Genomic DNA, 24,703 nt, shown 5'->3' with positions numbered 1-24,703 from the left:
GCTCCTTGAAAAGGAGCCCAGAGTGGAGCTGGTTCTGGGGAAAGTGTGGGGTTGTGCGCAGACACTCCCTCTCTGGGGGACCCGGTGCTCTGGGGCCCTGGTGACCTGTGGCCAGGGAGCAGGGCTGGGGCCAGCCTGAAAGTTGCCGAGAAACCACGAGCAAGTCCTGACCCACAGACACCCCACCAGCGTGTGGTGGAAGACCCCTGCCCGGGCACGGCTGTGTGGGTGGAGTAGTGAGCAACCCCCTGGGATCACAGAGGCCCCGACCTTGTCCCCACCCCTGTCCCACTGACCTGCCTGTGCACCTGCTGCAGGTCCAGGCTGCCCCGAAGATGCTTCTCCGTGTGGGCCAGGGCAGGGCAGGAGGTTCCCAGGCTCCGCAGGTCCCCTGCCATCCCATAACCTGGGAGTGGGGGCTGCCAGTGTGACAGGCACCCAGGAAAGGGCCCCTGGCCTCACCCCAGCACCCTCCCCTAGGGCAGGCAGGGCTGGGGTGCAGGGCTGGGGGCTGTGCTCACCCAGCTTGGTGATAGAGGGGTCTGAGAGCAGCTGGAACACCAGCTGGGAGAAGGCCTGGGACGCCTGCCCTCCTGCCGGCTGCGAGAGCACCAACAGGTCCAGTAGGAACACGCGGCCCTCCATGGCCACTTGCATGAGGGACGCCTGGGGCCGGCCCCCCATGCCAAAAGAGGGCCTCCACTCCAGGTCCACGCTGACCAGGCCTGGCTGCAGACAGAGGGGCTGGCATGAGTGGGCATGGCTGAGACTGAGACTGGAGTCCAGGTGAGGCGGCCTGTGTTGGGAGGGCCTCATCATCCCTGTGGGCTCCGCAGAGAGGAGGCTAAGCGCCCAGGGGCAGGTGCCCGAAGCCCACGCCTCAGTCCCGGGTCTGCACAGGGGGAGGGCATGAGTGCCCTGCTCTGCAGGGCCGCCTGGGGGTGGGAGAGGATGGAGAGCCAGGCGTGGTGGGGGCCACTGTGGACCGAGCACCCAGAAGCCTGATGAACAGCCAGAGCAGGCGACCCACCTGCAGCAGCTCCTCCTTGTGCCTGGCCAGGTCCTCCCACGAGGCCAGGAAGTGGACGTTCTCCCTGGCGATGGGCAGCTGGTAGTAATCGTCCCTCCTGTCCTCGGAAGGCGCCTCGGCCGTCCTAGGAGGAGTGGAGCTGTGGCACCACCACTGCCCTGGGTCCCTGGTGCCCCCACTCCACCCCAGCACCTCCAGCCTGACCGGGCCAGGGCTGACCCAGAGGGGCAGGGGCGTGCTCCTGGCCCACGTGTGGGCAGGGGTCTGCGGGGTCTGCCCTCCTGTCTCCTGCAGCCACACGCCTCTGCCCTCCCCAGCTGTGGTTCCTCAGGCTGCTGGGGTGTGCGGCCTGGCTGGGGGATGTGCCTGTCGGATCTATGGATGGGGTGGCTAGTCTGCTCCGTGCACACTCGCGTTCTGGGAACGAGAGCCTGCGCCCACTCTTGGTTTTCTCTTACTTTCTAATTCCTAAGCTGCTGGCATTTGTGACCCGTGGTGTTGCTTCCCAGGGGCATGTCCCCCTCGCGGCCCCCCGAGCCTGGGGGTGCTCACCTCCCCTGGAGCCTGAGTCGGCTGAGTTCTGCGGCCACTGTGGCCGGCAGCCGTGCCTTGGGCAGCGAGAGGTCCAGGGCGCACCGGGCAGCTGTGGCCGCATCACTGTGAGAGGTCAGCAGCTTCAGCAGCTGCTCCTGCAGCCACTCGCTCTGCCCCACTAGATCCTGGGGGCACAGGACATGGGCTGTACTGCCTGGCTCTGCCCCGAGGGGGTGGGACAGTCCTGGCAGCCCCCAGGCCCACACCTCACCCATCAGACCTGGCTCTGAGCCCTTTGGGAGGAGGAGGCTGTCCCCTGAAAGCCGGGAGCAGCTCCTGTGACCGAGGCTCTGCAGTGACCAAGCCAGCTTAGACTGAGATGCTGAGAGGCCTCGATGTGGTCAGGGTGCAGGGACGCCATCCTGAGCACACGGCCCAGCCCGACTCCCTGCCCTCAGCTGGGCCCCTCTCCACATCCCCACCACACATTGCTGCTCTCGCCAGGATGTGCCAACAGCCCCTCCTCGTGGGCCGCCCCTGCTCCTGGACCTGAGACCAGCACTGTCTTTCTAGAACATCCACTCTACCCTCATTCCCCCCTTGACACCTCCTCGCCCCCAGCCCTTGGGTCGGCCATCAGGAGTAGGTGAGGCCATGGGACACTCCTGCACCCACGGTCCAGACAGTAGACTTATGGGGGTAGCCCTTGGGGAGGCAGTGACCATGGGGCAACACGAGGCTGTCTCCTGTCCGGCTGGTGGCTCCACACCCATGCCCAGTGCAGGAGCAGAGGGGCTCACGCAGCCCACAGGGCCTCCCACCCCTCGCCTCAGGAAGTCTTGGGTGAGGCCTGGCCACCTGCACCACCAGGGTCCTGATGGAGGGTCTCAGTCCTGGCTGAGTCCTTGTGTCCCTGAGTTCACAGATCATTATAGCTCGGTGAGAGGGGATGGGACCCCACCCTGCCCGGAGTCTGAGCCCCTCGCCCTCCTGACCTCCAGCCCCCAAGGCCTCCGTGCTCCCTGAGGAGCCGCTGCTGGCAGATGGGCAGGGCCACCTCCCCAGACAGCTCTGTCCCTCCAGCAGCCGCAGGCCGTCCGCTTCCCGCAGGCCGCGGGTTCCCACGTGGACGACAATATGTGGAAACCCCTCCACATTCTTCAGGATGTCCGCTGCCCTTCCGGCCGGCTCGGCCTTGGCACCCAGGGGGGATCGGCCTTCCGGGCCTTGCCCAGGGGGTCCGCGTTTCTCTCTGGTGACTCACTCCACCCCCCCACCCCCTTCACTCCAGGGGCGGCGCAGTGCTGCCCCCCACTGGATGCCACTCAGGACACCAGATGCTGCACTGTCCGCCCAGGGAGGAGGTGCTCCCAGCTTGACTGACCAGCCCACAGTTCTCGTGCATGCTGCCCCCAGGTCCCCACAGACCCCCACCTTCCTCCAAGCCCGTTTCCCCTGGGGCGGGGGACAGCTCTGCACCCATGATGACCCCCCAGGGTCAGGAGAGAGCTCTGTGCCCACGATGACCCCCGCCTCCAGCTCAGGTCTGAAGGACAGAGGATGCCAGACGGTCCTGTCCAGGCCGCTGTCCTGATGGGATCTTTGGCCCCCAGGCCTGGGAGTGGACCTTGCAGTCCAACCCTCTCTATGCCCCTGCATGACCCCAGGGCGCTGATGCCTCTTTTCTAGGGGCCTGGGGGCTCAACCCTCATTGGGCTTTGGGGGGCACAAAGCCATCAGCAAGGGGGCCCGAGGACAGTCTAGAGTGTTCCCTTGGTGAACACTGTGGAACCTCCCGCAGACCTCTCCTCTTCCATCACCTGCGGGCTCTGGACAGGACAGCTGCAGGAGGGTCCTGAATCCCGGCCGCTCAGGCCTTGCCTCACCTGGTGAGGTCCTCATGCAAAGCCCACCCCCTCAGCTTCGCCTCTTGCACACCACCTTCCAAGAGGGGTGGGAAGGCCTGACGCCCCGCATCTGGTTTCCCCTCAGGGTGTGGCATCTCTGCTGGGAGGGGTGGGCCCTTTCTCCGCGTCCTCTGCTCCCCGACTTGCTGGGCCATGGGAGGAGTTGACCCAGTGGCTCGTGAGCTGTCCTGAAAGCTGTCTGGGCCTGCACATCTGGGCCACACGCATGCACACGTGAACCATACACCACACGCTTTCTTGGGGGCACTTGCCCACCCAGGCCTTGCCCAGGCCTCAAAGTTGAGTGCCCACACCACACAGGGCTTCCGGAGGCCTGGTGGGCACTGCCAGGACCTCTCCAAACTCACCTGCACGTGGTCGGCCCAGTTCTCCTGAGACATGTTTCCCTGCAAAAGTCAACACCGAGGTGACCTTTTCTAGCACCAATGGCAAAGGCTCGAGAGCAGGCCTCGCCCAGAGCCCCCCTCTGCACAGGCCCAAGCTCAGGCCTGCTCCTGGGGGGCACGCACCTCCACAAACCGCTTGTAGCACAGGTACCGCAGGGCGGACAGGCGCTGCTGGGCGACAACGTTGGGACACAGGGCTGAAAGAGAAGGCTGGGCTCAGGGCCGGGGAGCGTCAGGGGCCGTGTAGCTCTGCTGTCTTCCCACTCCCCTCCATCCCACACTCTCCCCTCAGGTGGCCTTGGCCTCTGCTCGGTTCCACCCAACATCAGAGCCGCACCCCCAGCCCCGAAGGTGGGTGCCCCCCAGCCCATGCCAAGCCCCAGAGTCCTTCCAAGCCCCAAAGGTGGGTGCCGCCGCCCCATGCAGAGCCCCAGAGTCCTCCTCCAGCCCCTCTAACCAGCACCTTGGGCCCCACAGCCCTCCCCCCCTGCTGTCCCACCCTGGCTGAGCCTCTCTTGGGTCTCCTGGAGCCCCTCCCTCTGCACAGGCATCCTGAGGGCAGCAGCCCCATCTCTCCAGGCCTTCCCGCCTCTTCTCCGGCCAGGGCCTTCTAGACACACAAGTCCTTCTCCCTCTAGAGAGTGAATTCCTTGAGGAAGGGCCATCCTGTTCACATGTTTACAATCTGATACTTGCTCGCAGCCTCACTTCCAATTCCGTTCAGAGCCCGAGGGGGCCCAGGAAGGGCACCCACCTATCCAGCCTGCTGGCTGCCACTCCTTCCTCATGGGGTCAGCTGTCCTTGCAGCCTGGCGGGTCCGAGTGGGAAGCTGACCACAGAGCTCCGCCCACCTACGCCTCTCAGTGGGCGCCTGGTCTTCCCTAGACCTTGGCTGGGACCCCATGCTCTCGAGGGCTGTGGCCACCCCAGCCAGCACCCCCGGCCAGCAGCAGGGAGCACCTTTGTTGCACGGATGTCGTCCCAGCACAGCAGCGGTCAGTGCTGCCCAGAGGCCGGGGCTTGCCAGGTAGGGAAGGCGGTGCCCTCCCTGCCTCCCACCGAGGGAGGACGCAGGACCCCAAGGGCTCCAGACCCTGCGGACGTGCCCTGCAGGCCACTTGGGAACCCAGGACAACACTACAAAGGTGGCACATAGACAAAGCCTGAGGCAGGGACAGAATAATGAATGAATGAACTCAAGAAAGGAAGGAATTGCTCAGAGAGGGAGCCCTCTGGACAGGAGACCAAGGCCACCGATGTTCTTGCCGAAGTGGACACATACTCAGATCTGCAGACGGACAGAAACCAGCTTTCCTGACATTTCTACAATTTTACGCATCATTTTGCCACTGGGGTACTTTGACCAAAAGCCTCCTGGATACAGCGTCACTTCCACAGAAGGGATTCAAGCTGCAGCCTGCACTGAGTGGTTAACCCAAATCCAAGCGCTCCTTTTCATGCTGCGGGAAGCAAACCTTTAAAGGAAAAAAGGAAAGGGCGTGGATAAGCCAGGCCCAACCCCCTGACACATGCTGAAAACGCCACAAGATCCAAGCACAGTCTGCACGCATCCTGCTGCCTCACATCGGTGCCGGGACACCTGGGCTCCACCCAGACCCAGGTCTGGGGGCAGGCTTGGGGGAGCTCAGGGCCAGGGGCGAGCAGGACCCCCCAGCTCTCCATCTGTTCTCTGTCCACCCACGGAGGACACAGGGTCAGTCCACGTGGAGGCCTCACACATAGTGAGGACTGCAGAGGGTGCCGGTGCCCCTCCCTCTGGGTGGGCAGTTTTTAGGACTTTGGAAATGCTGACCTGTGTTGTCTCAGATTAGGACATTCCAGGTCTCCTGCGAAGGCGCAGCCCTGCGAGAGACCCCTGGGGCCAGCTGGGGAAGCTACAAGAGGGGCCCGGTGGCGCATGCGTGTGGCGGGAGACCCGGGTAGGCAGCTGTCTCCCTGGCAGGCCAGCCTCCTGCTCCCCAGCGGGGCTGCTGGCTGAGGCACCCACAGAAGCATCTGCTGCTCCCCTCTTGTCCGCCAGACCCCCAAGCCCTCCACACGGTTGGTAGAGGACGTCCCTGCTGTCCAGGGGAGTCTGGGCACCCAACTTGCTCCAGCAGCGGGCTTGGCCGAGACCTGTGGGCAGGGTGGACCCTCAAGGGGGGCACACCTGTCCTGGGGCGCACTGGGCTAAGGCCAGTCCGAGGCCTCCAAAGGCTCCTCTGGCCCCAAACCCTGGGCCTACCAAGGCCATGACCCGACCCTGAAGTGGAGCCCTTGTCGGTCAAAGAATGGTGGGCGGTGCTGCAGAAGGAAGGCTGCACCCTCAGGCCCAGCTGTGGTCCCCCGCGCAGCCTTCCCACCACGCCTGGCTCTGTGGGCCTCACACCCACTCGCCCACCCCTCAGGGTCCTGGGTCCTGCGTGGAGGAGCCTCTGCCAGGGGGCCAGATACAACCCTCACCTCGATAGCAGCCACCATCAACCCTACGGGTGATTCTGTGCCGAGAGCCTCTGGAGGCTGCTGCTGCCGGCAGCCTGGCCTGGGCGTCCCCACCCCCCACTCCTGCTCAGTGACGCCAACAGGGATCCCTGACCTGGTGTCCAGGGCAGGCGTGCAGGTGACCTCAGAGGCGCCTGCGCCTGGGCGGGGTCCTGAGAGGGGAGAGGGACCTGCTCCCTCCGGCCTACTCCTTTCGCGTCAGCAGAGACAGTTTTTCAGCACAGCGACACAGTCCCACACTCCAGTCTTCCCAGCCCCTCAGAAGTCTGCTGGGACCCTCCTTGGAGCTTCTGAGTCTGGTTTTATTCTGTAGCCTCAGGGTGGCTCCTTCCTGCAGCTGCTTCCCCTGGTCCCTCAGGGGTCCCACTGCCCGGCCAGTCCTCTCAGACCTGGCTCACATGCTTCAGGTTGAGTCTCCTCTGTCAGCACAGCCAGCAGCTCCTTGCTCCTGCTGACCCTGATGGACCCGCACTGCCCGTCTGCAGACGTGCACACCCCTTCCTGTTTCTCCCAACTACGCACCCAATGCTGCCAGAGGGGCTGCTTAAAATCGTGAATCAAAACCCCTCAATGTTGTGCCTCCATCTTTGCAACAAGCTCCAAATGTTGTCCTCCTCCCTGGAGGCAGGCCCCCTCATCCAAGGGCTGGGGAATCGGCACAAACAGTGATGACGACTAAGCCTCCGAGTGAGTGAGGCGGAGAGACCAGGTGACTGCAGGCAAAGAGCGGGCTGAAATGTAGATACAGACCACAAAGCAACTATGAGCAGGATGTTCAAAGAAAGAAAAGACACAATCAGAAATAACTCCAGGCAACAGGAAGCCATAAAGAGTGAAATAGCAGACCCGAAAAAGAACCAAATTATAACTTCTAGAGCTGAAAATACAACAATCAAAATATAAATAGTGGATGGAATTCATAGTATGTTGGACACAGATGAAGAGAGTATTAGTGAAGTGGAAAAGAGAGCAGAAGAGATTACCCACACTGCATGACACAGAAGAGGAAGGATGTAAAATACATAAGGCAGTTAAAACCCACGGAGGATAGAGTGAGAAGAGCAGATTCACTCAGAGTCCTAGAAAGAGACTCAAGGGAGGAAAGGGGAAGAGGCAATATCTGAAGAGATGACGACTGAAAATTTTCCAGAACTGGTTTAAGACACCAATCCACAGATTCAAAAGGCCCAATAAATCCCAAGCAAGATAAAGAAAAAGAAATCTATAACTAGTCTCCTGACAGTGAAACTGTAGAACGCCAAAAACAAAGAGAAGATCCTAAAAGTAGACAGAGAAAAAAGAGAGATTGCTTTCTTTTTTTGTGTGTGTGAGGAAGATCAGCCCTGAGCTAACATCTGTTGCCAATCCTCCTCATTTTTTGCTGAGGAAGATTGGCCCTGGGCTAACATCTGTGCCCATCTTCCTCTACTTTATATGAGACACCTGCCACAGCATGGCTTGACAAGCGGTGTGTAAGTGCACGCCCAGGATCCGAACCTGTGAACCCTGGGCCGCCGAAAAGGAGTGCGCACACTTAACTGCTGCACCGCCGGGCCAGCTCAGAGAGATTGCTTTCAAAGATAAGAAGTTAGATTTCTTCATAACAACACATTTCAACCCAATCAAAGGACTGATGTCAGACAAAGCAGGTCTCTGGTCACAATGAGATTAAGAGACCACACCAGAAAGATAACTAAAAATGTCACACAGCTTAGAAATTAGGAAACACATTTCTAATTAGCCCATGGGCAAAAGAAAAAAATGACAATAGAAATTAGAAAATATCTTGAGCTGAACCATAATAAAAATAATATTGAAACCTGGAGAATATATTTAAGAAGAAAGAAGGCTTAAAATTTAGTTTAGTGGGCTGAGGAGGACATACAACAGATAGGATCAAAAAAGCCAAAAGCATGGCAACAAAAGCAAAAATCAACAAGTGGGATGATGTCCAACTAAAATCTCCTGCTCAGCAAAGAAACCATTAATAGAATGAAAGGGCAACATAGAGTGTGGGAGAAAATATTTGCAAACCATGTATTGGATAAGGGGCTAATATCCAAAATATATAAGGAACCCATAGAACTCAGAAGCAAAAAACCCCAAATAACCCGATAAAAAATGCGCAAAGGGGGGCCAGCCCGGTAGCATAGTGGTTGAGTTCGCACGTTCTGCTTTGGTGGCCTGGGGTTCACAAGTTCGAATCCTGGGCATGGACTGACACACCACTCGTCAGGCCATGCTGTGGTGGTGACCCTCATACAAAGTGGAGGAAGATGGGCATGGATGTTAGCTCACAGCCAATCTTCCTCAGAAAAAAAAAAAAAAGAGGACAAAGGATCTGGACAGACATTTTTCCAAAGAAGAGATACAGATGGCCACGGGCACAGGAAAAGGTGCTCAACATCACTAATCCTCAGGGAAATGCAAATCAAAACCACAATGAGATGTCGCCTCATACCTGTTAGAATGGCTCTTGTAAAAAAGACAAGATAACAAGTGTTGGCAAAGATGTGGAGAAAAGGGAACCCTCTTGCACTGTTGGTGGGAGTGTTAGTTGGTGCAGCCACTTTGGAGAACAGTATGGAAGTTCCTCAAAAAGTTAAAAATAGAACTATGATCCAGCAATCCCACTTCTGGGTATCCATCCAAAGGAAACAAAATCACTATCCCAAGAGATATCTGCACCCCCACGTTCACTTCGGCATTATTCACAATAGCCAAGACATGGAAACAACTTAAGTGTCCGCTGACGGATGAATGAGTAAAGAAGATGTGGTATAAATATACAATGGAATATTATTCAGCCAGAAAAAAGAAGGATCCTGCCATTTGTGACAACATGGATGGAGCTTGAGGGCATTATGCTAAGTGAAATAAGTCAGACAGAGAAGACAAATACTATATGATCTCACTTATATGTGGAATCTAAAAGAACTGATTCATAGATACAGAGAACAGATTGTTAGCTGCCAGAGGTGGGGTGTGGGCAAAATGTATAAAGGTGGTCAGACGGTACCAACTTCCAGTCATAAGATGAACAAGTTCTGGGGATGTAATGTACAGCATGGTGACTAAAGTTAACAATACTGTATCATACAGTCCTTAGAAGTTCTCATGATAAGAAAAAAATTGTAACTACGTAGGTGATGGATGTTAGCTAAATTTTTTGTGGTGTTCATTTTGCAATATATACATACATCAAATCATTATGTTGTATGCCTAAAACTAATACAACGTCATATGTCAATTATATCTCAACAGAACTGGGGAAAAAAGCCAAAAGTTATTTCAAAAGGCTAAAACTTTCAGTGAGATTGTTTAAGAGAAATAAAAAGAAAAAAGAGAGGGCTTAAATAACTATATCCAGAATGCTGCAGACATTTGAAAGATGGCAAGGGGGTATTATGAACAACTCCTGACAGTACACTTGGAACTGTAAATGGAATAGACAAATTCCCTGAAAAAACCCACATTTCAGGAAAAGAAAGTCTGAGTCCAACTTCAGTTGTGAACACAGATGCAAAAATCCTTAAATTAAAAAAAAGTTGGGAAACCAGGCCTGGCAATGTATATAAATGGTAATGCAACATGACCAAGAGGGGGCTAGCATAGGAATGCAAAGTTGGTTTGACATTATGAAGTTAATTAATGTAATCCAACACATTAACAGACCACTAGGGAAAAAGCGTATCGTTACCCCAATAGATGCAGAAAGAGTATTTGATAAAATTCCACATCCACTTCTGATTAACACTCTCAGTGAACTAGGAATTGAGTAGAATTTCCGTAACCTAATTAAGTGAATCTACAAAACCTTATCAGTAAGACTTTTCCTTTGAAGAGAGTGAAAGACAAGGATGACTATGATCACATCACCAAGGGGGAGGAGGAGGGGGCAGGGGACAAGCACAGCGCAGGCCCAGCCTCCCAGGAGCCACCCCAGGTGGGCAGAGGGGCTCGCAGACCCCGATTGCTGCTCAGTGCCCAGGCCCAGGGCCGGCTGCAGAGGGGGAGCAGGGCAGGAGATAGGAAGACAACGCAGGGGGTCTGTGGATCCTGACTGGCCTGAACCCTAGGCAGCACCAGCCCTGTGCATCCCTGGGCGTGTGCAGGTGGCCCACCCACCCCCCTGCAGGCTGTGGAAGCCTCACTCACCCGGGTCCAGGCCAAACCGCTCCCGCAGGTGCAGGACCTGCCGACTCAGCACTTTGGGGCTCAGCTTCTCCAGCTTCAAGGAGGTCACCTTCGGGTGCTGTCTGTGGGGCGAGAGATACGGCTCCTGCCAGCGCTGCTTTAAGTTAATACGTTTTAAGATTTTTATTTTTCATCAAAGTCATACACACGCACAGTTTAAAAGTCAAGTAATTCTACAAGGCTTATAGAAAAAGAAGCATGTCACCCCACCCCACCTGGCACCAGCCACTTGCGTGACAGTTTTGTGATGGTCTAGTATTTGCCTCTGTGTTTCCCAGTTTACTTGTATCATGCTATCTTGATTGTTCAGCTTTAGGTATTTCGTATGGACACCTCACCATTGAAGGCTCTCCTCCCTCATCCTCCCCAAACAATAGTACCCGAGTTCTCAGTTAATTCGTACAAGCATTTATAATACTACAACCGTGCAAACATTATTGGTGGCTAAGCCGCACTCTCCTGTTCCCCATGCGTTAGCACTTGTCTGGTTTTATTGGTTCCTTAGATTCCTGTCCTGAGGACCGAGCTGACTTCACCCCATGCTCACCACGAAGTAAACAGACCACCCTCACCCCCAGCCGCTGGCTGCCCCCCAGGCCCCTGTCCAACGTCGTCCAGGTCGCCTTGCACCCCCCACGTCCAGGCTGTGGTCCAGCAGCTCCACAGTACCTTCCCCAGGTAGGGCACGTGGAATGTGTCTGGAGATGGTGCAGGTGTGAGGTCTGTACTCCACCTGGGGTTTTGGCTGAGCCAAGACTTCTGGGTGAAAGACCTTTCCCCGAGCCCTGGGCAGGCGCTGCCCCCAGACCGTCTGATCCCTGCTCTTTCTGAGGTTTTGAGGGCTCTCCTTGGCCACAGCGTGGGTCTCTCCGTCCACTCTCTGGACATTCTGCACACCTGCAGAGCCTGGCTCCCATGTCCCTCTCACCCAGGAACTGGCCCTTAATGTATTCTTTGGTAATTTCCTCCCTTCCAGGTTCTCTGTTCTTTCCTTCTGGAATTCGCATTATGTGGGTACCGGGCCTTTTTGACAGATCTCTAATTTTTTTTTTTTTTTATCTTTTCTCTCTGATTTTCCTTCTCCTTGTTTTGTACTACTTTTTGGAAGAGATCTTCAAATTTATTTTCCAAGGCTTTTATTGTACTTTTCCTCTGCCATCATGGGTTTTATCGACAGGAGTTCTGTGCTCTGACAGCTCCTTCTGTCCAGTCTGGCATTTATTTCAGACACAGTATCCTCTCAAGATCTTGATCACAAGTTTGTGCTTGTTTTAATTGCTCTTCTGCTTCCTCCGCGTCCGGTTAGGCTGGACCGAGGTCTTGAGCCCTGGCCGTGCTCTCCAGCTCAGGGCCGGGGGGTGGGGCTAGAAATTGACAAACTGATTCTAAAATTCACATAGAAATGCAAAGGGTCTAGAATAATGAAAATGACTTTGAGACAGAAGAACACAATTGGAGAGCGAACACGGCCTGACTTACCACAGAGCTGCGGTGGTCACAGTGGTGGGGTGTCGGCAATAAACCGACAGACCGGTCTGCAGAGCAGAGTGGGGAGTCCAGAAACAGACCCGCACACATACGGACAGCTGACAAAGACGCGAAGACGACTCAGTGGGAACTGACAGTCTTTGACAACAACCATCCATATGCGAAACAAAAAGAGCTGCAATCCACAGCTAGCATCATATATGAAAATTATCTAAAGACGAATCACAGGTGTAAATGTAAAACCAAGAATTATAAAACTTCTAGGAGTAAGCATAGGAGAAAAATGCGCCCTTGAGTTAGGCAAAGATTTCTTAGCTACAACCCTAAAAGCATGATCCACAATTTTTTTTTTAAATTAATAAATTGGACTTCAATAAATTAAGAACTTTTGTTCTTTGAAAGACATGGTTAAGAGACTGAAAAGACAAGCCACAGGGTAAAATGTCTACAAATAACATATCTGATAAGGGATTTTTACCCAAATTATATTTTTAAATCTCCCAAAACTTAGTTATATGAAAACAACCTAATTTAAAAATGTGCAAAAGATGGAGCTGCTACTTCCCCCAAGAAGATACAGAGAGGGCAAATATGCACATGAAGACATGCTCACCATCACTCGTCATGAGGGAAGCGCACATCAAAACCACAAGGAGGGCCGGCCCCGTGGCTTAGCGGTTAAGTGCGCATGCTCTGCTGCTGGCTGCCCGGGTTCGGATCCCGGGCGCGCACAGACGCACCGCTTCTCCGGCCATGCTGAGGCCGCGTCCCACGTACAGCAACTAGAAGGATGTGCAGCTATGACATACAACTATCTACTGGGGCTTTGGGGGGAAAAATAAATAAATAAAAATCTTAAAAAAAAAAAAAAACACAAGGAGATGTCACTACACACCTATTAGAATGGCTAAAATGAAAAAGACCGACCACACCAAGTGTTAGCAAGGACATGCAGCAACTGTAATTCACATACACTGCTGGAGGGAATGTGAAACGGTATAACCACTTCGGAAAACAGTTTAACAGTTTCTCAAAAAATTAAACACACATCTCTCATATGACCCAGACAGTGCACTCCCGGCTTTACCCAAGAGAAATGAAAGCACATGTCCACACATAGACCAGTCCATGAATGTTCACAGCAGTTTTTTTAATTATTTTTTTGTGAGGAAGATCAGCCCTGAGCTAACATCCATTGCCAATCCCCCTTTTTTTGCTGGGGAAGACTGGCCCTGGGCTAACATCCGTGCCCATCTTCCTCTACTTTACATGGGACGCTGCCACAGCATGGCTTGACAAGCAGTGCGTCAGTGCGCACCTGGGATCCGAACCCGTGAACTCCAGGCCGCCGCAGTGGAGCGCGCGCCCTTAACTGCTACACCACCAGGCTGGCCCTGCAGCTTTATTTCTAATAGGCAGAAACTGGGAACTACCCAAATGTCCATCAACAGGTGAAGGATAAACAAACCATGGTCCATCCATGCACTGGAATATCACTCAGCAATAAAAGGAATGAACTACTGATAAAAACAACAATATGGATGAATCTCAAAATAATTGTGCTGAGAGAAAGAAGCTGTACTACATAATTCCATTTATGTAATGTTCTAGAAAATGAAAAAGAATCTACTAGTAACACAAAACAGATCAGTGGTCTCCTGGGGACGGTAAGGGGTGGTGGGGGTTCTGTATCTGGATTTTGGTGATGGTTTCACGGGCATGTGGCGTATACCAGAAGTTACAAAATTATATACTCCAAACGCAGTTTATTACACAGTAATCATACCTCAATAAGACTTTTTTTTTAAAAAATGATGCTTGCTGTAGTTTTCTTTTTTAAGTAATATCCTTTATCAGATTAAGGAAGTTACTTTTTATTTGTAGTTTGCTAAGAGTTTTTTTATCATGAAAAAGGTGAATTTTATAGCTTTTTTCTTTTTATATTGAGATGCTTATATAGTCTTTGTTATCTAATCTGTTAATGAGGTGAATTACGATTGATTTTTGAATATTAAATCAACCTTGCATTCCTGAAATAAATTCCACTTGATCGTGGTGCATTAACTTTTTAAAGAAATAGACTTTATTTTTTTTAGAGCAGTTTTAGGTTTACTGCAAAACTGAGCAGAAGGCACAGAGATTTCCCATATACCCCCTGAACCCTACATGTGCACAGCCTCCACCATTATCAGCACCCCCCACCACAGTGTCCAGTTGTCACAACTGATGAACCTACATGTCATTTTCACCTGAAGTCCACAGTTTACGTTAGGGTTCACTCTCGGGGTTGTACGTTCTACCAGTCTTGACAAATGTATAATGACATGCGTCCACCATTACGGAATCATACAGAGTAGATTCACTGCCCTAAAAAGCCTCTGTGCTCCACTCATTCATCACTGCCTCCTCATAATCATTGGTCTTTTTAGTGTCTCCAAGTGTTGCCTTTTCCAGAATGTCAGAGTTGGAATCATACAGTATGTAGCCTTTTCAGAGTGGCTTCTTTCACTTAGTCATATGCATTTAAGGTTCCTCCATGTCTTTTCATAGTTTGACAGCTTTTTTTTTTTTTTTTTTTTTGGTTGAGGAAGATTCTCCCTGAGCTAACATCTGTGCCAATCTTCCTCTATTTTGTATGTGAGCCACCTTCACAGCACGGCCACTGATAGACGAGTGGTGTAGGTCTGTGCCCAGGAACCGAACCTGGGCCGCCAAAGTGGAGTGCACCGAACTTAACCACTAGGCCACCAGGGCTGGCCCACTCATATCTTTTTATCACTGAATAATGCTCCATTGTCTGGATGGACTAGTTTATCTATCCATTCACCTAATGAAGGACACTTCGATTGCTTCCAAGTTTTGGCAATTATGAATAAAGCTTCTATAAACATCCACGTGCAAGTTTTTGTGTGGCCGTTAAGTTTTCAAACCTTTGGGTAAATGCCAAGGAGTGTGACTGCTGGATTGCATGGTAAGAGTAGGTTTTGTCTTGTACGAAATTGCCAAAGTGTCTTCCAAAGTGGCTGCACCATTTTGCATTCCCACAAGCAATGTATGAGAGTTCCTACTGCTTCACATCCTCACCAGGCCTTGGTGTTTTCAGTGGTCTGGATTTTTCCATTCTAATAGGTGTGTAACGATATTTCTTTGTTGTTTTAACTTGCATTTCCCTGATGACATATCACGTGAAGCATCTTTTCATTTGCTTATTTGACATCTGTACGTCTTCTTTGGTGAGGCGTCTGTTCAAGTCTTTGGCCTGTTTTTTAAATCAGGTTGTTTGTTTCCTTACTGTTGAGTTTTAAGAGAACTGTGTATATTTGGACAACAGTCCTTTATAAAATGTGTCTTTTACAAATACTTTGCTCCACTCTGAGCTTGTCTCCTCATTTTCTTCATCAATTCTTTACTGTGTCAGCTGATTTGATTGCTAATATTTTGTTTAGTATTCTTGCATCTATGTTCATGAGATATACTAGACTTTAATTCTCCTTTCTCCTAATGTCCTTTTTAAGTTTTGGCATCAAGGCTTAAACTTGCTGAATAAAACAAGGTGGGAGGTGCTCCTTCTTTTTATATTCTCTGGAAGAATCTGTGTGAGATTGTTACGATCTCTTCCTTAAATGTCTGGAGTGGTGTTTCTTTGTGGTGAAGTTTTGAACTACTCAAGTTTTGAACTAGATTAGATTTATTTGATATAGGACTACTCAAATTTTCTATTTTTTCCAGTATCAGTTTTGGTAAACTATGTTTTTCAAGAATTTGGTCTATTACATCTAAATTGTCAAATATATTTGCATCAAGTTGTAAACATCATCTCATTACCATTTTAACGTCTGTAAGATCTGTAGTGATATTCTTTATTCATTCCTGATATTGCTAATCTGTAATTTATCTCTTTCTTTCTTAGCACCTCTTCATGATCTGTGCCTGAATCAATAATTTTGTTGGTAGTTACAAAATGGTGATTTTTAATTTCATCATTCCTTTTTCGTTTCTTAGCTGGCATACACTGTAAAGAGCTTTCCTCCCTTCATCCCTTGAGCATCACTCTGGACTCATGGATTTTCAACAATTCAAGGTATTCTGCCCCACTAGCACCACTGTTTTTGTTCTCAGTCTATTCTTCATGGAGCCCTGCTGCCTTTCAGCGGAGAATGGCATTTGGGAACCAAGAATGGTTGCCGTGCATGCTCACTGCTATGGGATGTCATGGCTTCTAGGCCTTTCAGAGCATCGCACTAGGAAACTGTTGGAAATCATTAATTTGAACCAATATCCACAGTGAAATCTGACCCCCAGCGCCATCCTCACCCCCCATCCCCATACCCCCTCCTCACAGTGAGAATCTGCTCCAGCCCCATCAGTACCTCCCCTACCCCCTCCTCATGGTGAGAACCCTGCTCCAGCCCCATCAGTACATCCCCTACCCCCTCCTCAAGGTGAGAACCTGCTCCAGCCCCATCAATACATCCCCTACCCGCTCCTCATGGTGAGAACCTGCTCCAGCCCCATCAGTACATCCCCTACCCCCTCCTCATGGTGAGAACCCTGCACCAGCCCCATCAGTACCTCCCCTACCCACTCCTCATGGTGAGAACTTGCTCCAGCCCCATCAGTACATCCCCTACCCCCTCCTCACGGTGAGAACCCTGCTCCAGCCCCATCAGTACATCCCCTACCCCCTCCTCATGGTGAGAACCCTGCACCAGCCCCATCAGTACCTCCCCTACCCACTCCTCATGGTGAGAACTTGCTCCAGCCCCATCAGTACATCCCCTACCCACTCCTCACGGTGAGAACCCTGCTCCAGCCCCATCAGTACATCCCCTACCCCCTCCTCACAGTGAGAACCTGCTCCAGCCCCATCAGTACCTCCCCTATCCCCTCCTCATGGTGAGAACCTGCTCCAGCCCCATCAGTACATCCCCTACCCCCTCCTCATGGTGAGAACCTGCTCCAGCCCCATCAGTACATCCCCTACCCCCTCCTCATGGTGAGAACCTGCTCCAGCCCCATCAGTACATCCCCTACCCCCTCCTCACGGTGAGAACCCTGCTCCAGCCCCATCAGTACATTTGCTTGTTTGCCCTGCCTATGTCTCCCGTGTTAAACACCTAACAAGAGCGATGGCAGCTCATGCTGTGTGTGCCTGGCTTGGTGCCACACGTGTCTGTCTGCCTCATAGGATGTGAAGTCACAACAAACCTTTGACAGGCAGAATCAGTCCCACTGTAGAGAGGAGGAAACAAACCCAGAAAGTGAACGCAACTCGACGGCAGCTCTGGGGAGGGTAGGTCCCGGGAGGCCCGCTGCTGGAGCCCCAGGTCCGACTCTCAAGTGAGATGTCTGGGGCTGAGGGTGCAGGGAGCCTGGTGTAGTGGCCCAGGGAACTTCCACAGACCTCTGAGCGCCGCTTCACCCCCGGGCCACCCCCAGATATGTTGCAGGCAGCCGTTCTCCTCCCAGATGCCACCCGGGGCCCCAGGCCCAGGTAACACCCTTGTGTCTCACACACACATGCATGCAATGCACACCACACACGCACACACATAGCTTCACCGAATCCACACGGGCTTCCTGCTGGCGCACTGCCTTTTCTCCATAACTGCTGGGATAGGTTTCACACCGCAGGTGCTCCAACAATATTCGTTAGATGAAGGAAGGAATGAAGAAACAAATGAATGGACAGGCAGTGTGACTTCCAGGGCTGCATCAGGAAGGAGCCACTGGGGAGAATTATTTTTGTCATCTAAGAACAGCTAATCTCTCACCCGGTTCCTGTCAGTCCTAGTCTCCTGGCTCCAGAAGCAGGCCCCTGGCTGACCTGGCTGCGACTCACCCCTGGGTGAGAGACCGGGGGGCTGTGCGGGTGGCTCTTCCACGTGCCTGCTGTCCCTGCCCAGCTCCTTGCCCGGGGGCTCACCTGGCAACGACTCTGATGTCAAAGCCGGGCTGGCACCAGGAGTCCATGAGGGCCAGCAGCCTCCTCTGGAGATCCGGGAAGCCATCCACGTAGTGCTCCATGAGGTGCGCCTTGTCCTGGAGGAGCAGTGGGGTGCCCATCTGCGGGGGAGCACAGCCTCAGGCCATAGCCCCACAGGCGCCCGGTACTTCTGCACTGCAGCCTTTGGCCCTGAGCCAGACCCAGACTCACCTCCAGCCCAGAGCAGGAGTGGACAGAGCATCAGAACCCAGAGGGCCCAGAGCCCAGTCTACCCGACCTGCCTCCCTAGGGAGCTCAGAGGTCCAGCTGAGTGTCTGAGCACCTCTGTGAAACCCCAGCTGTGCCCGTGCCCGAGGCCCTGCCTGCACGCACGCGCATGCTCGCACACAGGCACGTGCAGGCCCCACTGCTCCCTGGGCCTCGTCCCGAGGGCTCTGTGGTCATCCCCATCTCCATGACGAAGGACTGGAGGCCCCAAGAAGTAAGGGGGGGTCCTGGGGAAGCTCGGTTGTCTCCTCCTCGTCTTCACTGAGCTGGGCGGTGGGGGGTGTGCAGGATGGAAACCAACCACCGTCAGAGGCCCTGGCGGCCCAGAAGTGCCTCATCGTGGGAAAGTCGGTGTGCCAGCACGTGTGCCTGGCGCACACCCACCAGATCCCCAAGCTGCCCAGCCCTCCAGGAGGTCCTGACGGAGACCCTGACCGTGGCGCTGGGCCTTGGGACTCGCTGGCCATTCCCCCTACCAGAACCAGGCCACGACAAAGCCCCCTCCCAGTGGCCCCTGCAAAAGACCCCTCTTGGCCTCCCTTCTGCTCCCCCACGAGGCCACAAAGGTCAGGCTGCCTGAAGCCCAGACTGGACGGGGGCCCATCCGCCAGGGCAGGCACATTACACAGAAGCCCACTGCTCAGAGGCACTTGCTGGCCCCATCCTGCCCCTCCTCTCAGGTCCTCCCTGCATGGTCAGGTGGCCCCACTCTGTGGGGAGCAAAGCCTAGGGCTCGTAGGTGGGAGACCCCCCTCATCAAACTGTGTTCACGTTGAAACCTAAACAATTTACACGGGAAGACACCTACCTTTTCAACATCTAGTTCTGGCTGCAGCTTCAGCTTTGTGCTCAGCATGGCAGCCTGGCAATCAAAGGGAGTGGGTTATACTGGGCTGGGAGGGACAGGCAGCTCCATGGTGGGGGCTCCCCCTTCTGCACGCACGCCTGGTCACCTCCCAGTCGCTGCAGGCACAGCAATGCAGACCGTCCTGGTCTAGTCGTGTGGCTCCCAGGCCAAGGCGCTTGGATTCCAGAAGCATCCCAGCCGACAAGTCCCCCCTGTACTGAGCCAGGCTCTGTGCCGGGTGGGGCAAGTGAGAATGACACCTGTGCCTTCCCAGGCTGGGGTGTGGCCTGGATGGGCCTCAAGGTGGGTGCTAGGCCCAGGCAGCCCAGGTCAGGGCTGATGAATGAGCAGGGGACCGAGAGGGAGGGGCCTGCATCAGCCACCTACGGAGCCCGGCTCTGGCCCACGCTGCTTTCTCACACCTGCTCTCACCTGCCCCCTTCCTCCCAGACGCACCCCCTCAAGCAAGGGCTCAGCATGGCAGTCATGGTGCCCACGAGAGGGGGTCGGGGCGGGGGGGGGGGGGCCTGCCTCTGTGCACCCTGGAGGCGCGAGGGACTGCAGCAGGGGCTCCTCCCCGCCTCTGAGCACTTTCCTCAAGGGACACTCTCTGTGTCCCCAAACCACTAACAGCACATGGCTGTCTGTCCGCGCAGCGGGCTGGCCCCGGGTCGGAGCGCTGGAGGAGGACGTGGTGAAGCGGGCCACGCACAGAGCTTCCCCTGGGTCCACAGAGCACGAGGCGCAGAGCCCACCGGCTTCCCGGGGCAGCCGCCCGTGGGCTGGGGGAGTGGGCGCGGCTGAGAATCGGACCCCGACCTGGGCCGCCCTCGCCGGGCCCGGGCCCCCCTCCACCCGGCAGACAAACGCCTGCCGCCCTGCGCGCCCGCACGTAGCGCTGCTATTAATAATTTCCATACATCGCGCTCCCATTATGAGCAAAAATAACCGCGGAGCAGCCGGCCGCCCGCTCGCAGAAAGGACGAAAATAGCGGCCTGGGAAAGGCTCGCCCGGCCTCCAGCCCCGGCAGCGCGGGGCGGGGGCGCAGGGCCGGGTCCTTTCCCTGCGCGGCGCTGACCCGGCGCCTCCACAGCCTGGCCCGTGTCCAGGGCTGGCCTCGCCAGGCCCCGCGGGGCCCGGGGGTAGAGGCAGGGGATGGGGGAAGAGCTGGGGCGGGGGATTGGTGCGGGGGAGGGGGAGGGGGAGGTGCAGGGCTGGGGGAGGGGCTGGGGGGCAGGGCCAGGGAGGGGATGGGAAGGGCTGGGGGAAGGGCTAAAGGAGAAGGCATGGGGGGGGAGGCCGAAGGGCCAAAGCGGGGGAGGGGCCGGGACTGTGGGAGGGGGGCAGGTGCCATCATGTGGGGACCTTCCCTGTGGGCTGCTCCAGCCTTACAGGATGGCTCTGACCTCCTCTGGAAGGGAGACCTCCTGAGAAGCTGAGGGAGCACTGCACCCTCACCCAGGAAGACCAGTGTGCACACCCCAGTGGCCTCACATACCAAGTTCAGAACCTGGGGTGGTCAGAAGCCCACTGCCAGTGTCCTGCACCTGCTGTGCTCCCACCTGGCTTCCAGGCTCCTCCAGGGCCAACACCTAGACCTGGGTTTGGACAGGCCAGGCCACAGTTGGAGGAGAAAGGGCTGTGGGACCAATACCTGGGGGCCTGGGATGCTCCCATCCTCCAGGCCAGGCCCTGGGCCAGTGAACGCAGGAGAGGTGAGCCCCCCACCCCATCATCTCTGCTGGGTTATCAGCCTCCATCATCTGGTGGGTGCAGCCCTTAGTGGGCCCCCTACCCATCCAAGAACCCCTCTAAATCCTGGAGTGAGGCCTCAGGCTTGGGGAGGTAGCCTGGGATGGTGGCCTGGGTTGCAGGCAGGGCACTGCCCCTCACAGCAGCAGGAGGAGCTTCTCCTAGAGAGCAGCCTGGAGCCCGTTCACTGCCCACCAGGACTCCCTCCCCTGCGAGGAGCCAGCAACGTCCAAGGGGCCTGCTGTCTGGCCTCAACCCACTCACCTGTTGCCCTGCGGTCAGGGCCCCGGTCAGCAGTGACTATGCAGTGGGCACTCAGTGTCCACTGGCTGTGGAGGGGGTGGGGGGCCAGCGGGGAAGAGCAGGCTGTGCTTGGAGCCTGCATACCCCAGGTGTGCGGCTCAGGCCTCACCTGTGAGGTAGGGTATACACCCTACCCTGCCGCATAATGACGCTGTCAGGAGGGGTTCGAGGCGCATACCACAGCCCTTCTCTCCTCCTCCCTGGTTCCTCCAGCTCAGCCAGCTTTCTGTCCAGGCCCGGCCAGAGCTCTCCGCGCACCCAGGGTGCCCTCTCTTGGCCAGGCGGCCAGTGTGAACGCTGCAGGGGTGTGGCCAGCATGCTTGGGGCTGGAAGGCTACATACACCCCCAGGGACAGTTTGGGAGGCACCCTCATTCTGCACCCACACCCTACACAGAGCCTGGAGGCTGGGCTGAGGGGGTGGGCACAGCACAAGGGGGAGGTGGCTCGGTCTCACCCAGCCGTGGGAGGGCACCTTGGCTCCATCAGGGGCGGCCGTGGTGACCTGGGGGGATGGCTGGCAGCAGACCCAGGAAGCCCCCTGGCCTGGCCTCCACCTTAGGCTCGGGGGCTCCGTGTGGTTCTGTCACTGCCATCAGGCCTAGCTTAGAATCTGTCTCAAGTCATTTCTCAGTCTGAACTTCCGCTGAGGTGACGGCAGGCCAGGCTGCTCACTGCCCACTGCCTGGTCGCATGGGAGGCCCAGCAGGTGTAGGAAGATCAGCTGCTGGCTCAGGCGCCTGTGACTGGCCCCAGAAAAGGGGGACCCCACAGAAGGAAACTGCCCAGGGCTGGACCCACTTGGCTCCTGGTGGGCCTTCCTGACCTCCTCACAGGAGGATGAGAGCCAGCCACTCAGAAGAGAGATGCCAGGCTGCAACCCAGAGGGGCTGGGCGGTGACCGCAGAACAGCATTCCACGGCACCCCTGGGCTGCCTGCTCCACCAGGCAGGAGGGCTGGGCAGGTGCCCAGGCCACCAAGCCCAGACTCGGACCCTGGGATGGGCCTGCCTCCCACCTCCACGGCTCCGTGCGGGCCTGGAGCCAAGGGGCCTTTTTTTTTTTTTTTAAAGCAAAGCTATCTTTTTACCTTGATAAGCTGTTTAAAAAATGTAAATAAAATAACGCAGCAGACAAAAGCGGGCATTCATCTGCCAGAGTCAGCCGCCGCCCTGGACATGAAATATCGCAGCGCATTAAGTCGTGCGTCCCTGCTAATCCGAGCGGACAGGCCTGAACGCGGCCCCTCTCGGCCGGGTGCAGCGGTGGGCACTGGAGCGTGCACCGCCTGCCGGGCGGCCCGGCTCCGGGACAATGGCTTTTCTTCGAAGAAGGGGCCTGTACGGGACAAGAGCCCCCTTTGTGCTGGGATCCCTGCCTTGGAGCGCGAGGGAGGCGCATTCAGCCGGCCCCAGACACGTTCTGAAAGGCTGAGTGTAACAGAAGACGGCCGAAACACTAGCCTGCCTTCTGCTTCCCTGCATTCTTCGCAGGCACAGCCGCCCATTCAGGCCGCGGAGAATGGCCTCGCGCCACCTGAGCGGGAGCCGGGTCCCGCATTGTTCCTGACGTGGCCATCTTGGTTTCTCAGCGCCACTCCCCAGCCGGGAGACGAAGGCCTGGGCTGGGCGTGTCAGGCAACGACGCCACGGCGGAGCCCATGCCAACACACAGTGCACACCTCCTTGGGATGGGCAGTCCAGGCGGTCTGGGTGAGGCCGAGGCGACCCCACTGCCTAAATTCCCAAGAGCCTCCTCACCAGGACAGGTCCCTCGGGAAGAGGCCCCCACGTGGGGTGGGCCTGGATCCTGCCCCAGTGCCCGCCGTGCCCCCCAGCAGCAGTGGGTGTGGGGATAGTGCCCACAAGCAGCACTGACCCTGAATTAGGTTCGTCTTTGGGCAGACGAGGCCGTGGGGGTGGTGGTGAGCCAGGAGAGAGTCTCTGGATCTCCTGGAATGGTAGACTCCTCCCTCAGTGAGACTGTACCCCCGAATGGGGCACCCCAGCATTCCCCACCTCTCCTGCTCCAACTGCCTTGGGGGCTCCCCCGCCCCTGCAGCAACAGCTCAGAGCCACCTCACATGGGCCCACCTCCTCCCTGCCTGAGCACCGCAGGCCCCACCGCTCCCTACTGCCTCATGCAGACCCAAGTCACTCCTGGGGCTCCCGGCTAGACTTGGGGATGCCTGAGTCTGTGACTTCAGGGCTCTGGCTTCCTCTCAAAACCTTCTGGGCTTACATGTAGGCAGCACTGCTCACAAAGGAGACTCAAGGAACCTGCCAAGATTCCAAAAGCCCCACAATTCCTACCCAGAGACTCCTGGTTTACACATTCGGCCTTTCTGACCCAGCCCCCCAACGACAAGGGACCGAAACGACCTCTCCCTTGGGCAGCCCCACACCCAAATGCATCGCACACACTGAGTGACTCTCGACTGACATGCCCCAAAGTGCCCCACGCTGAACTTCAGCAAAAACACGAGCGCCGTGCTAAGGGGCTGGTCTCAGGATCACTGGTGTGGGTGGGATGGGGGTCCTGCCTGAGCCTGGTGACGGTCAGGAGCCAACAGGACCCTTGGGGAGTCAGATCCTCACAGGGTCTCCACTGCTGGCCTGACCTGGTCCAAGTGAACCCGCAGACAAGCAGGAGAGGACACCAGCCAGAGCATCCCCTTCGGTCCAGGGCAGGGCCCCACGACCGGTCCAGGGAGGTGGCAGGCACAGCGCCCAGGGCTCTCCAGGGGGCTGTTCCTGCAGACGCCTGGACACACACTCTGCTACTGCTGGACTGCTGTTGGAACAGTAGCAAAGTGGCCAGTGCCCCAGCCTAGTGTAGCCGCGGCTGCAAGCCCCCCACGAGGAGCCGCAGTGCAGATTCTGTTCTCAAGGAGCATTGGCTGGGCCCAGAGAGGTCTCGGCTCCCCGCCCCAGGCCATGCCAACATGGAGGCCGAGTGACCCTAGAGATGGGCCTGGGCAGAGGCAGCAGCAGGGAGAAGGGGCCCCCAACCTGCAGGTGACCAGCTGTGAGAGACTCTGGGCCAGGGCTGAGGTGTGGGTGGTCCAGCTGTCTGATCTGGGCCTGTGGGGTGGCAGATGTGGCCAGAGGAACCATCGTTAGCTTTCCCCTACCCCGGCTCCACTTAGCTCCCCATGAGTGTTTACAGGATTTAATGAAGTGGCTTGCACGTGGGCTTCCAGGCCAGAGCTGGGGCATCTCGGCACTACTGAGCACACATGGGAGTCCAGTGGTCATCTCAGGAGGAAGGACTCTGGCCATGGCAGTATGGACCCGGGCCCGGCGTGGTGGGCCGCTCCTGGCCTCTGTCTCGGTTCAGTCAGTGTGAGGGGCTCCCAGGACCCTGATGCACTGCACGGCCCTGAGCTGGGCCCCCAGGTGGGCTGGTCGTCAAAACCCTCTGCACCAGACTTGAAGCCCCCCGTGCACCCACTCACAGTGGAGGGGTGGAGAGGTGGACCCCATAAGCCCCCTCAGCCTGGCTCTCACTCTCCCCGCTGG

At 55.9% G+C, this 24,703-nt stretch overlaps 1 protein-coding gene across 3 annotated transcripts in view; it reads right to left on the bottom strand.

Moving 5' to 3' along the window:
- The window catches only part of EXD3 (exonuclease 3'-5' domain containing 3), a 106,304-nt gene that overhangs the window by 31,909 nt on the left and 49,692 nt on the right, over positions 1-24,703 (bottom strand). For all 3 annotated transcript variants that reach the window (XR_015548895.1, XM_087418689.1, XM_087418690.1), the window contains exons 7-15: positions 19,089-19,142; positions 17,993-18,132; positions 10,540-10,640; positions 4,002-4,075; positions 3,840-3,878; positions 1,583-1,749; positions 1,031-1,154; positions 522-729; positions 297-406 (exon numbers count right to left, since the gene is read on the bottom strand). Coding sequence is in view for 2 of the 3 variants with exons in the window: in XM_087418689.1 (XP_087274815.1) it covers positions 297-406; positions 522-729; positions 1,031-1,154; positions 1,583-1,749; positions 3,840-3,878; positions 4,002-4,075; positions 10,540-10,640; positions 17,993-18,132; positions 19,089-19,142 (1,017 nt within the window). In the remaining variant the exon portion in view is untranslated. The remainder of the gene's footprint in view (positions 1-296; positions 407-521; positions 730-1,030; positions 1,155-1,582; positions 1,750-3,839; positions 3,879-4,001; positions 4,076-10,539; positions 10,641-17,992; positions 18,133-19,088; positions 19,143-24,703) is intronic.

The sequence above is a fragment of the Ceratotherium simum genome, chromosome 29 (genome assembly GCF_057802395.1).
Source record: "Ceratotherium simum simum isolate JZ-2026a chromosome 29, ASM5780239v1, whole genome shotgun sequence".
Taxonomy (NCBI): Eukaryota; Metazoa; Chordata; class Mammalia; order Perissodactyla; family Rhinocerotidae; genus Ceratotherium; species Ceratotherium simum.
The sequence above is the reverse complement of the archived record's forward strand: the minus strand, read 5'-3'. Positions and strand labels throughout refer to the sequence as shown.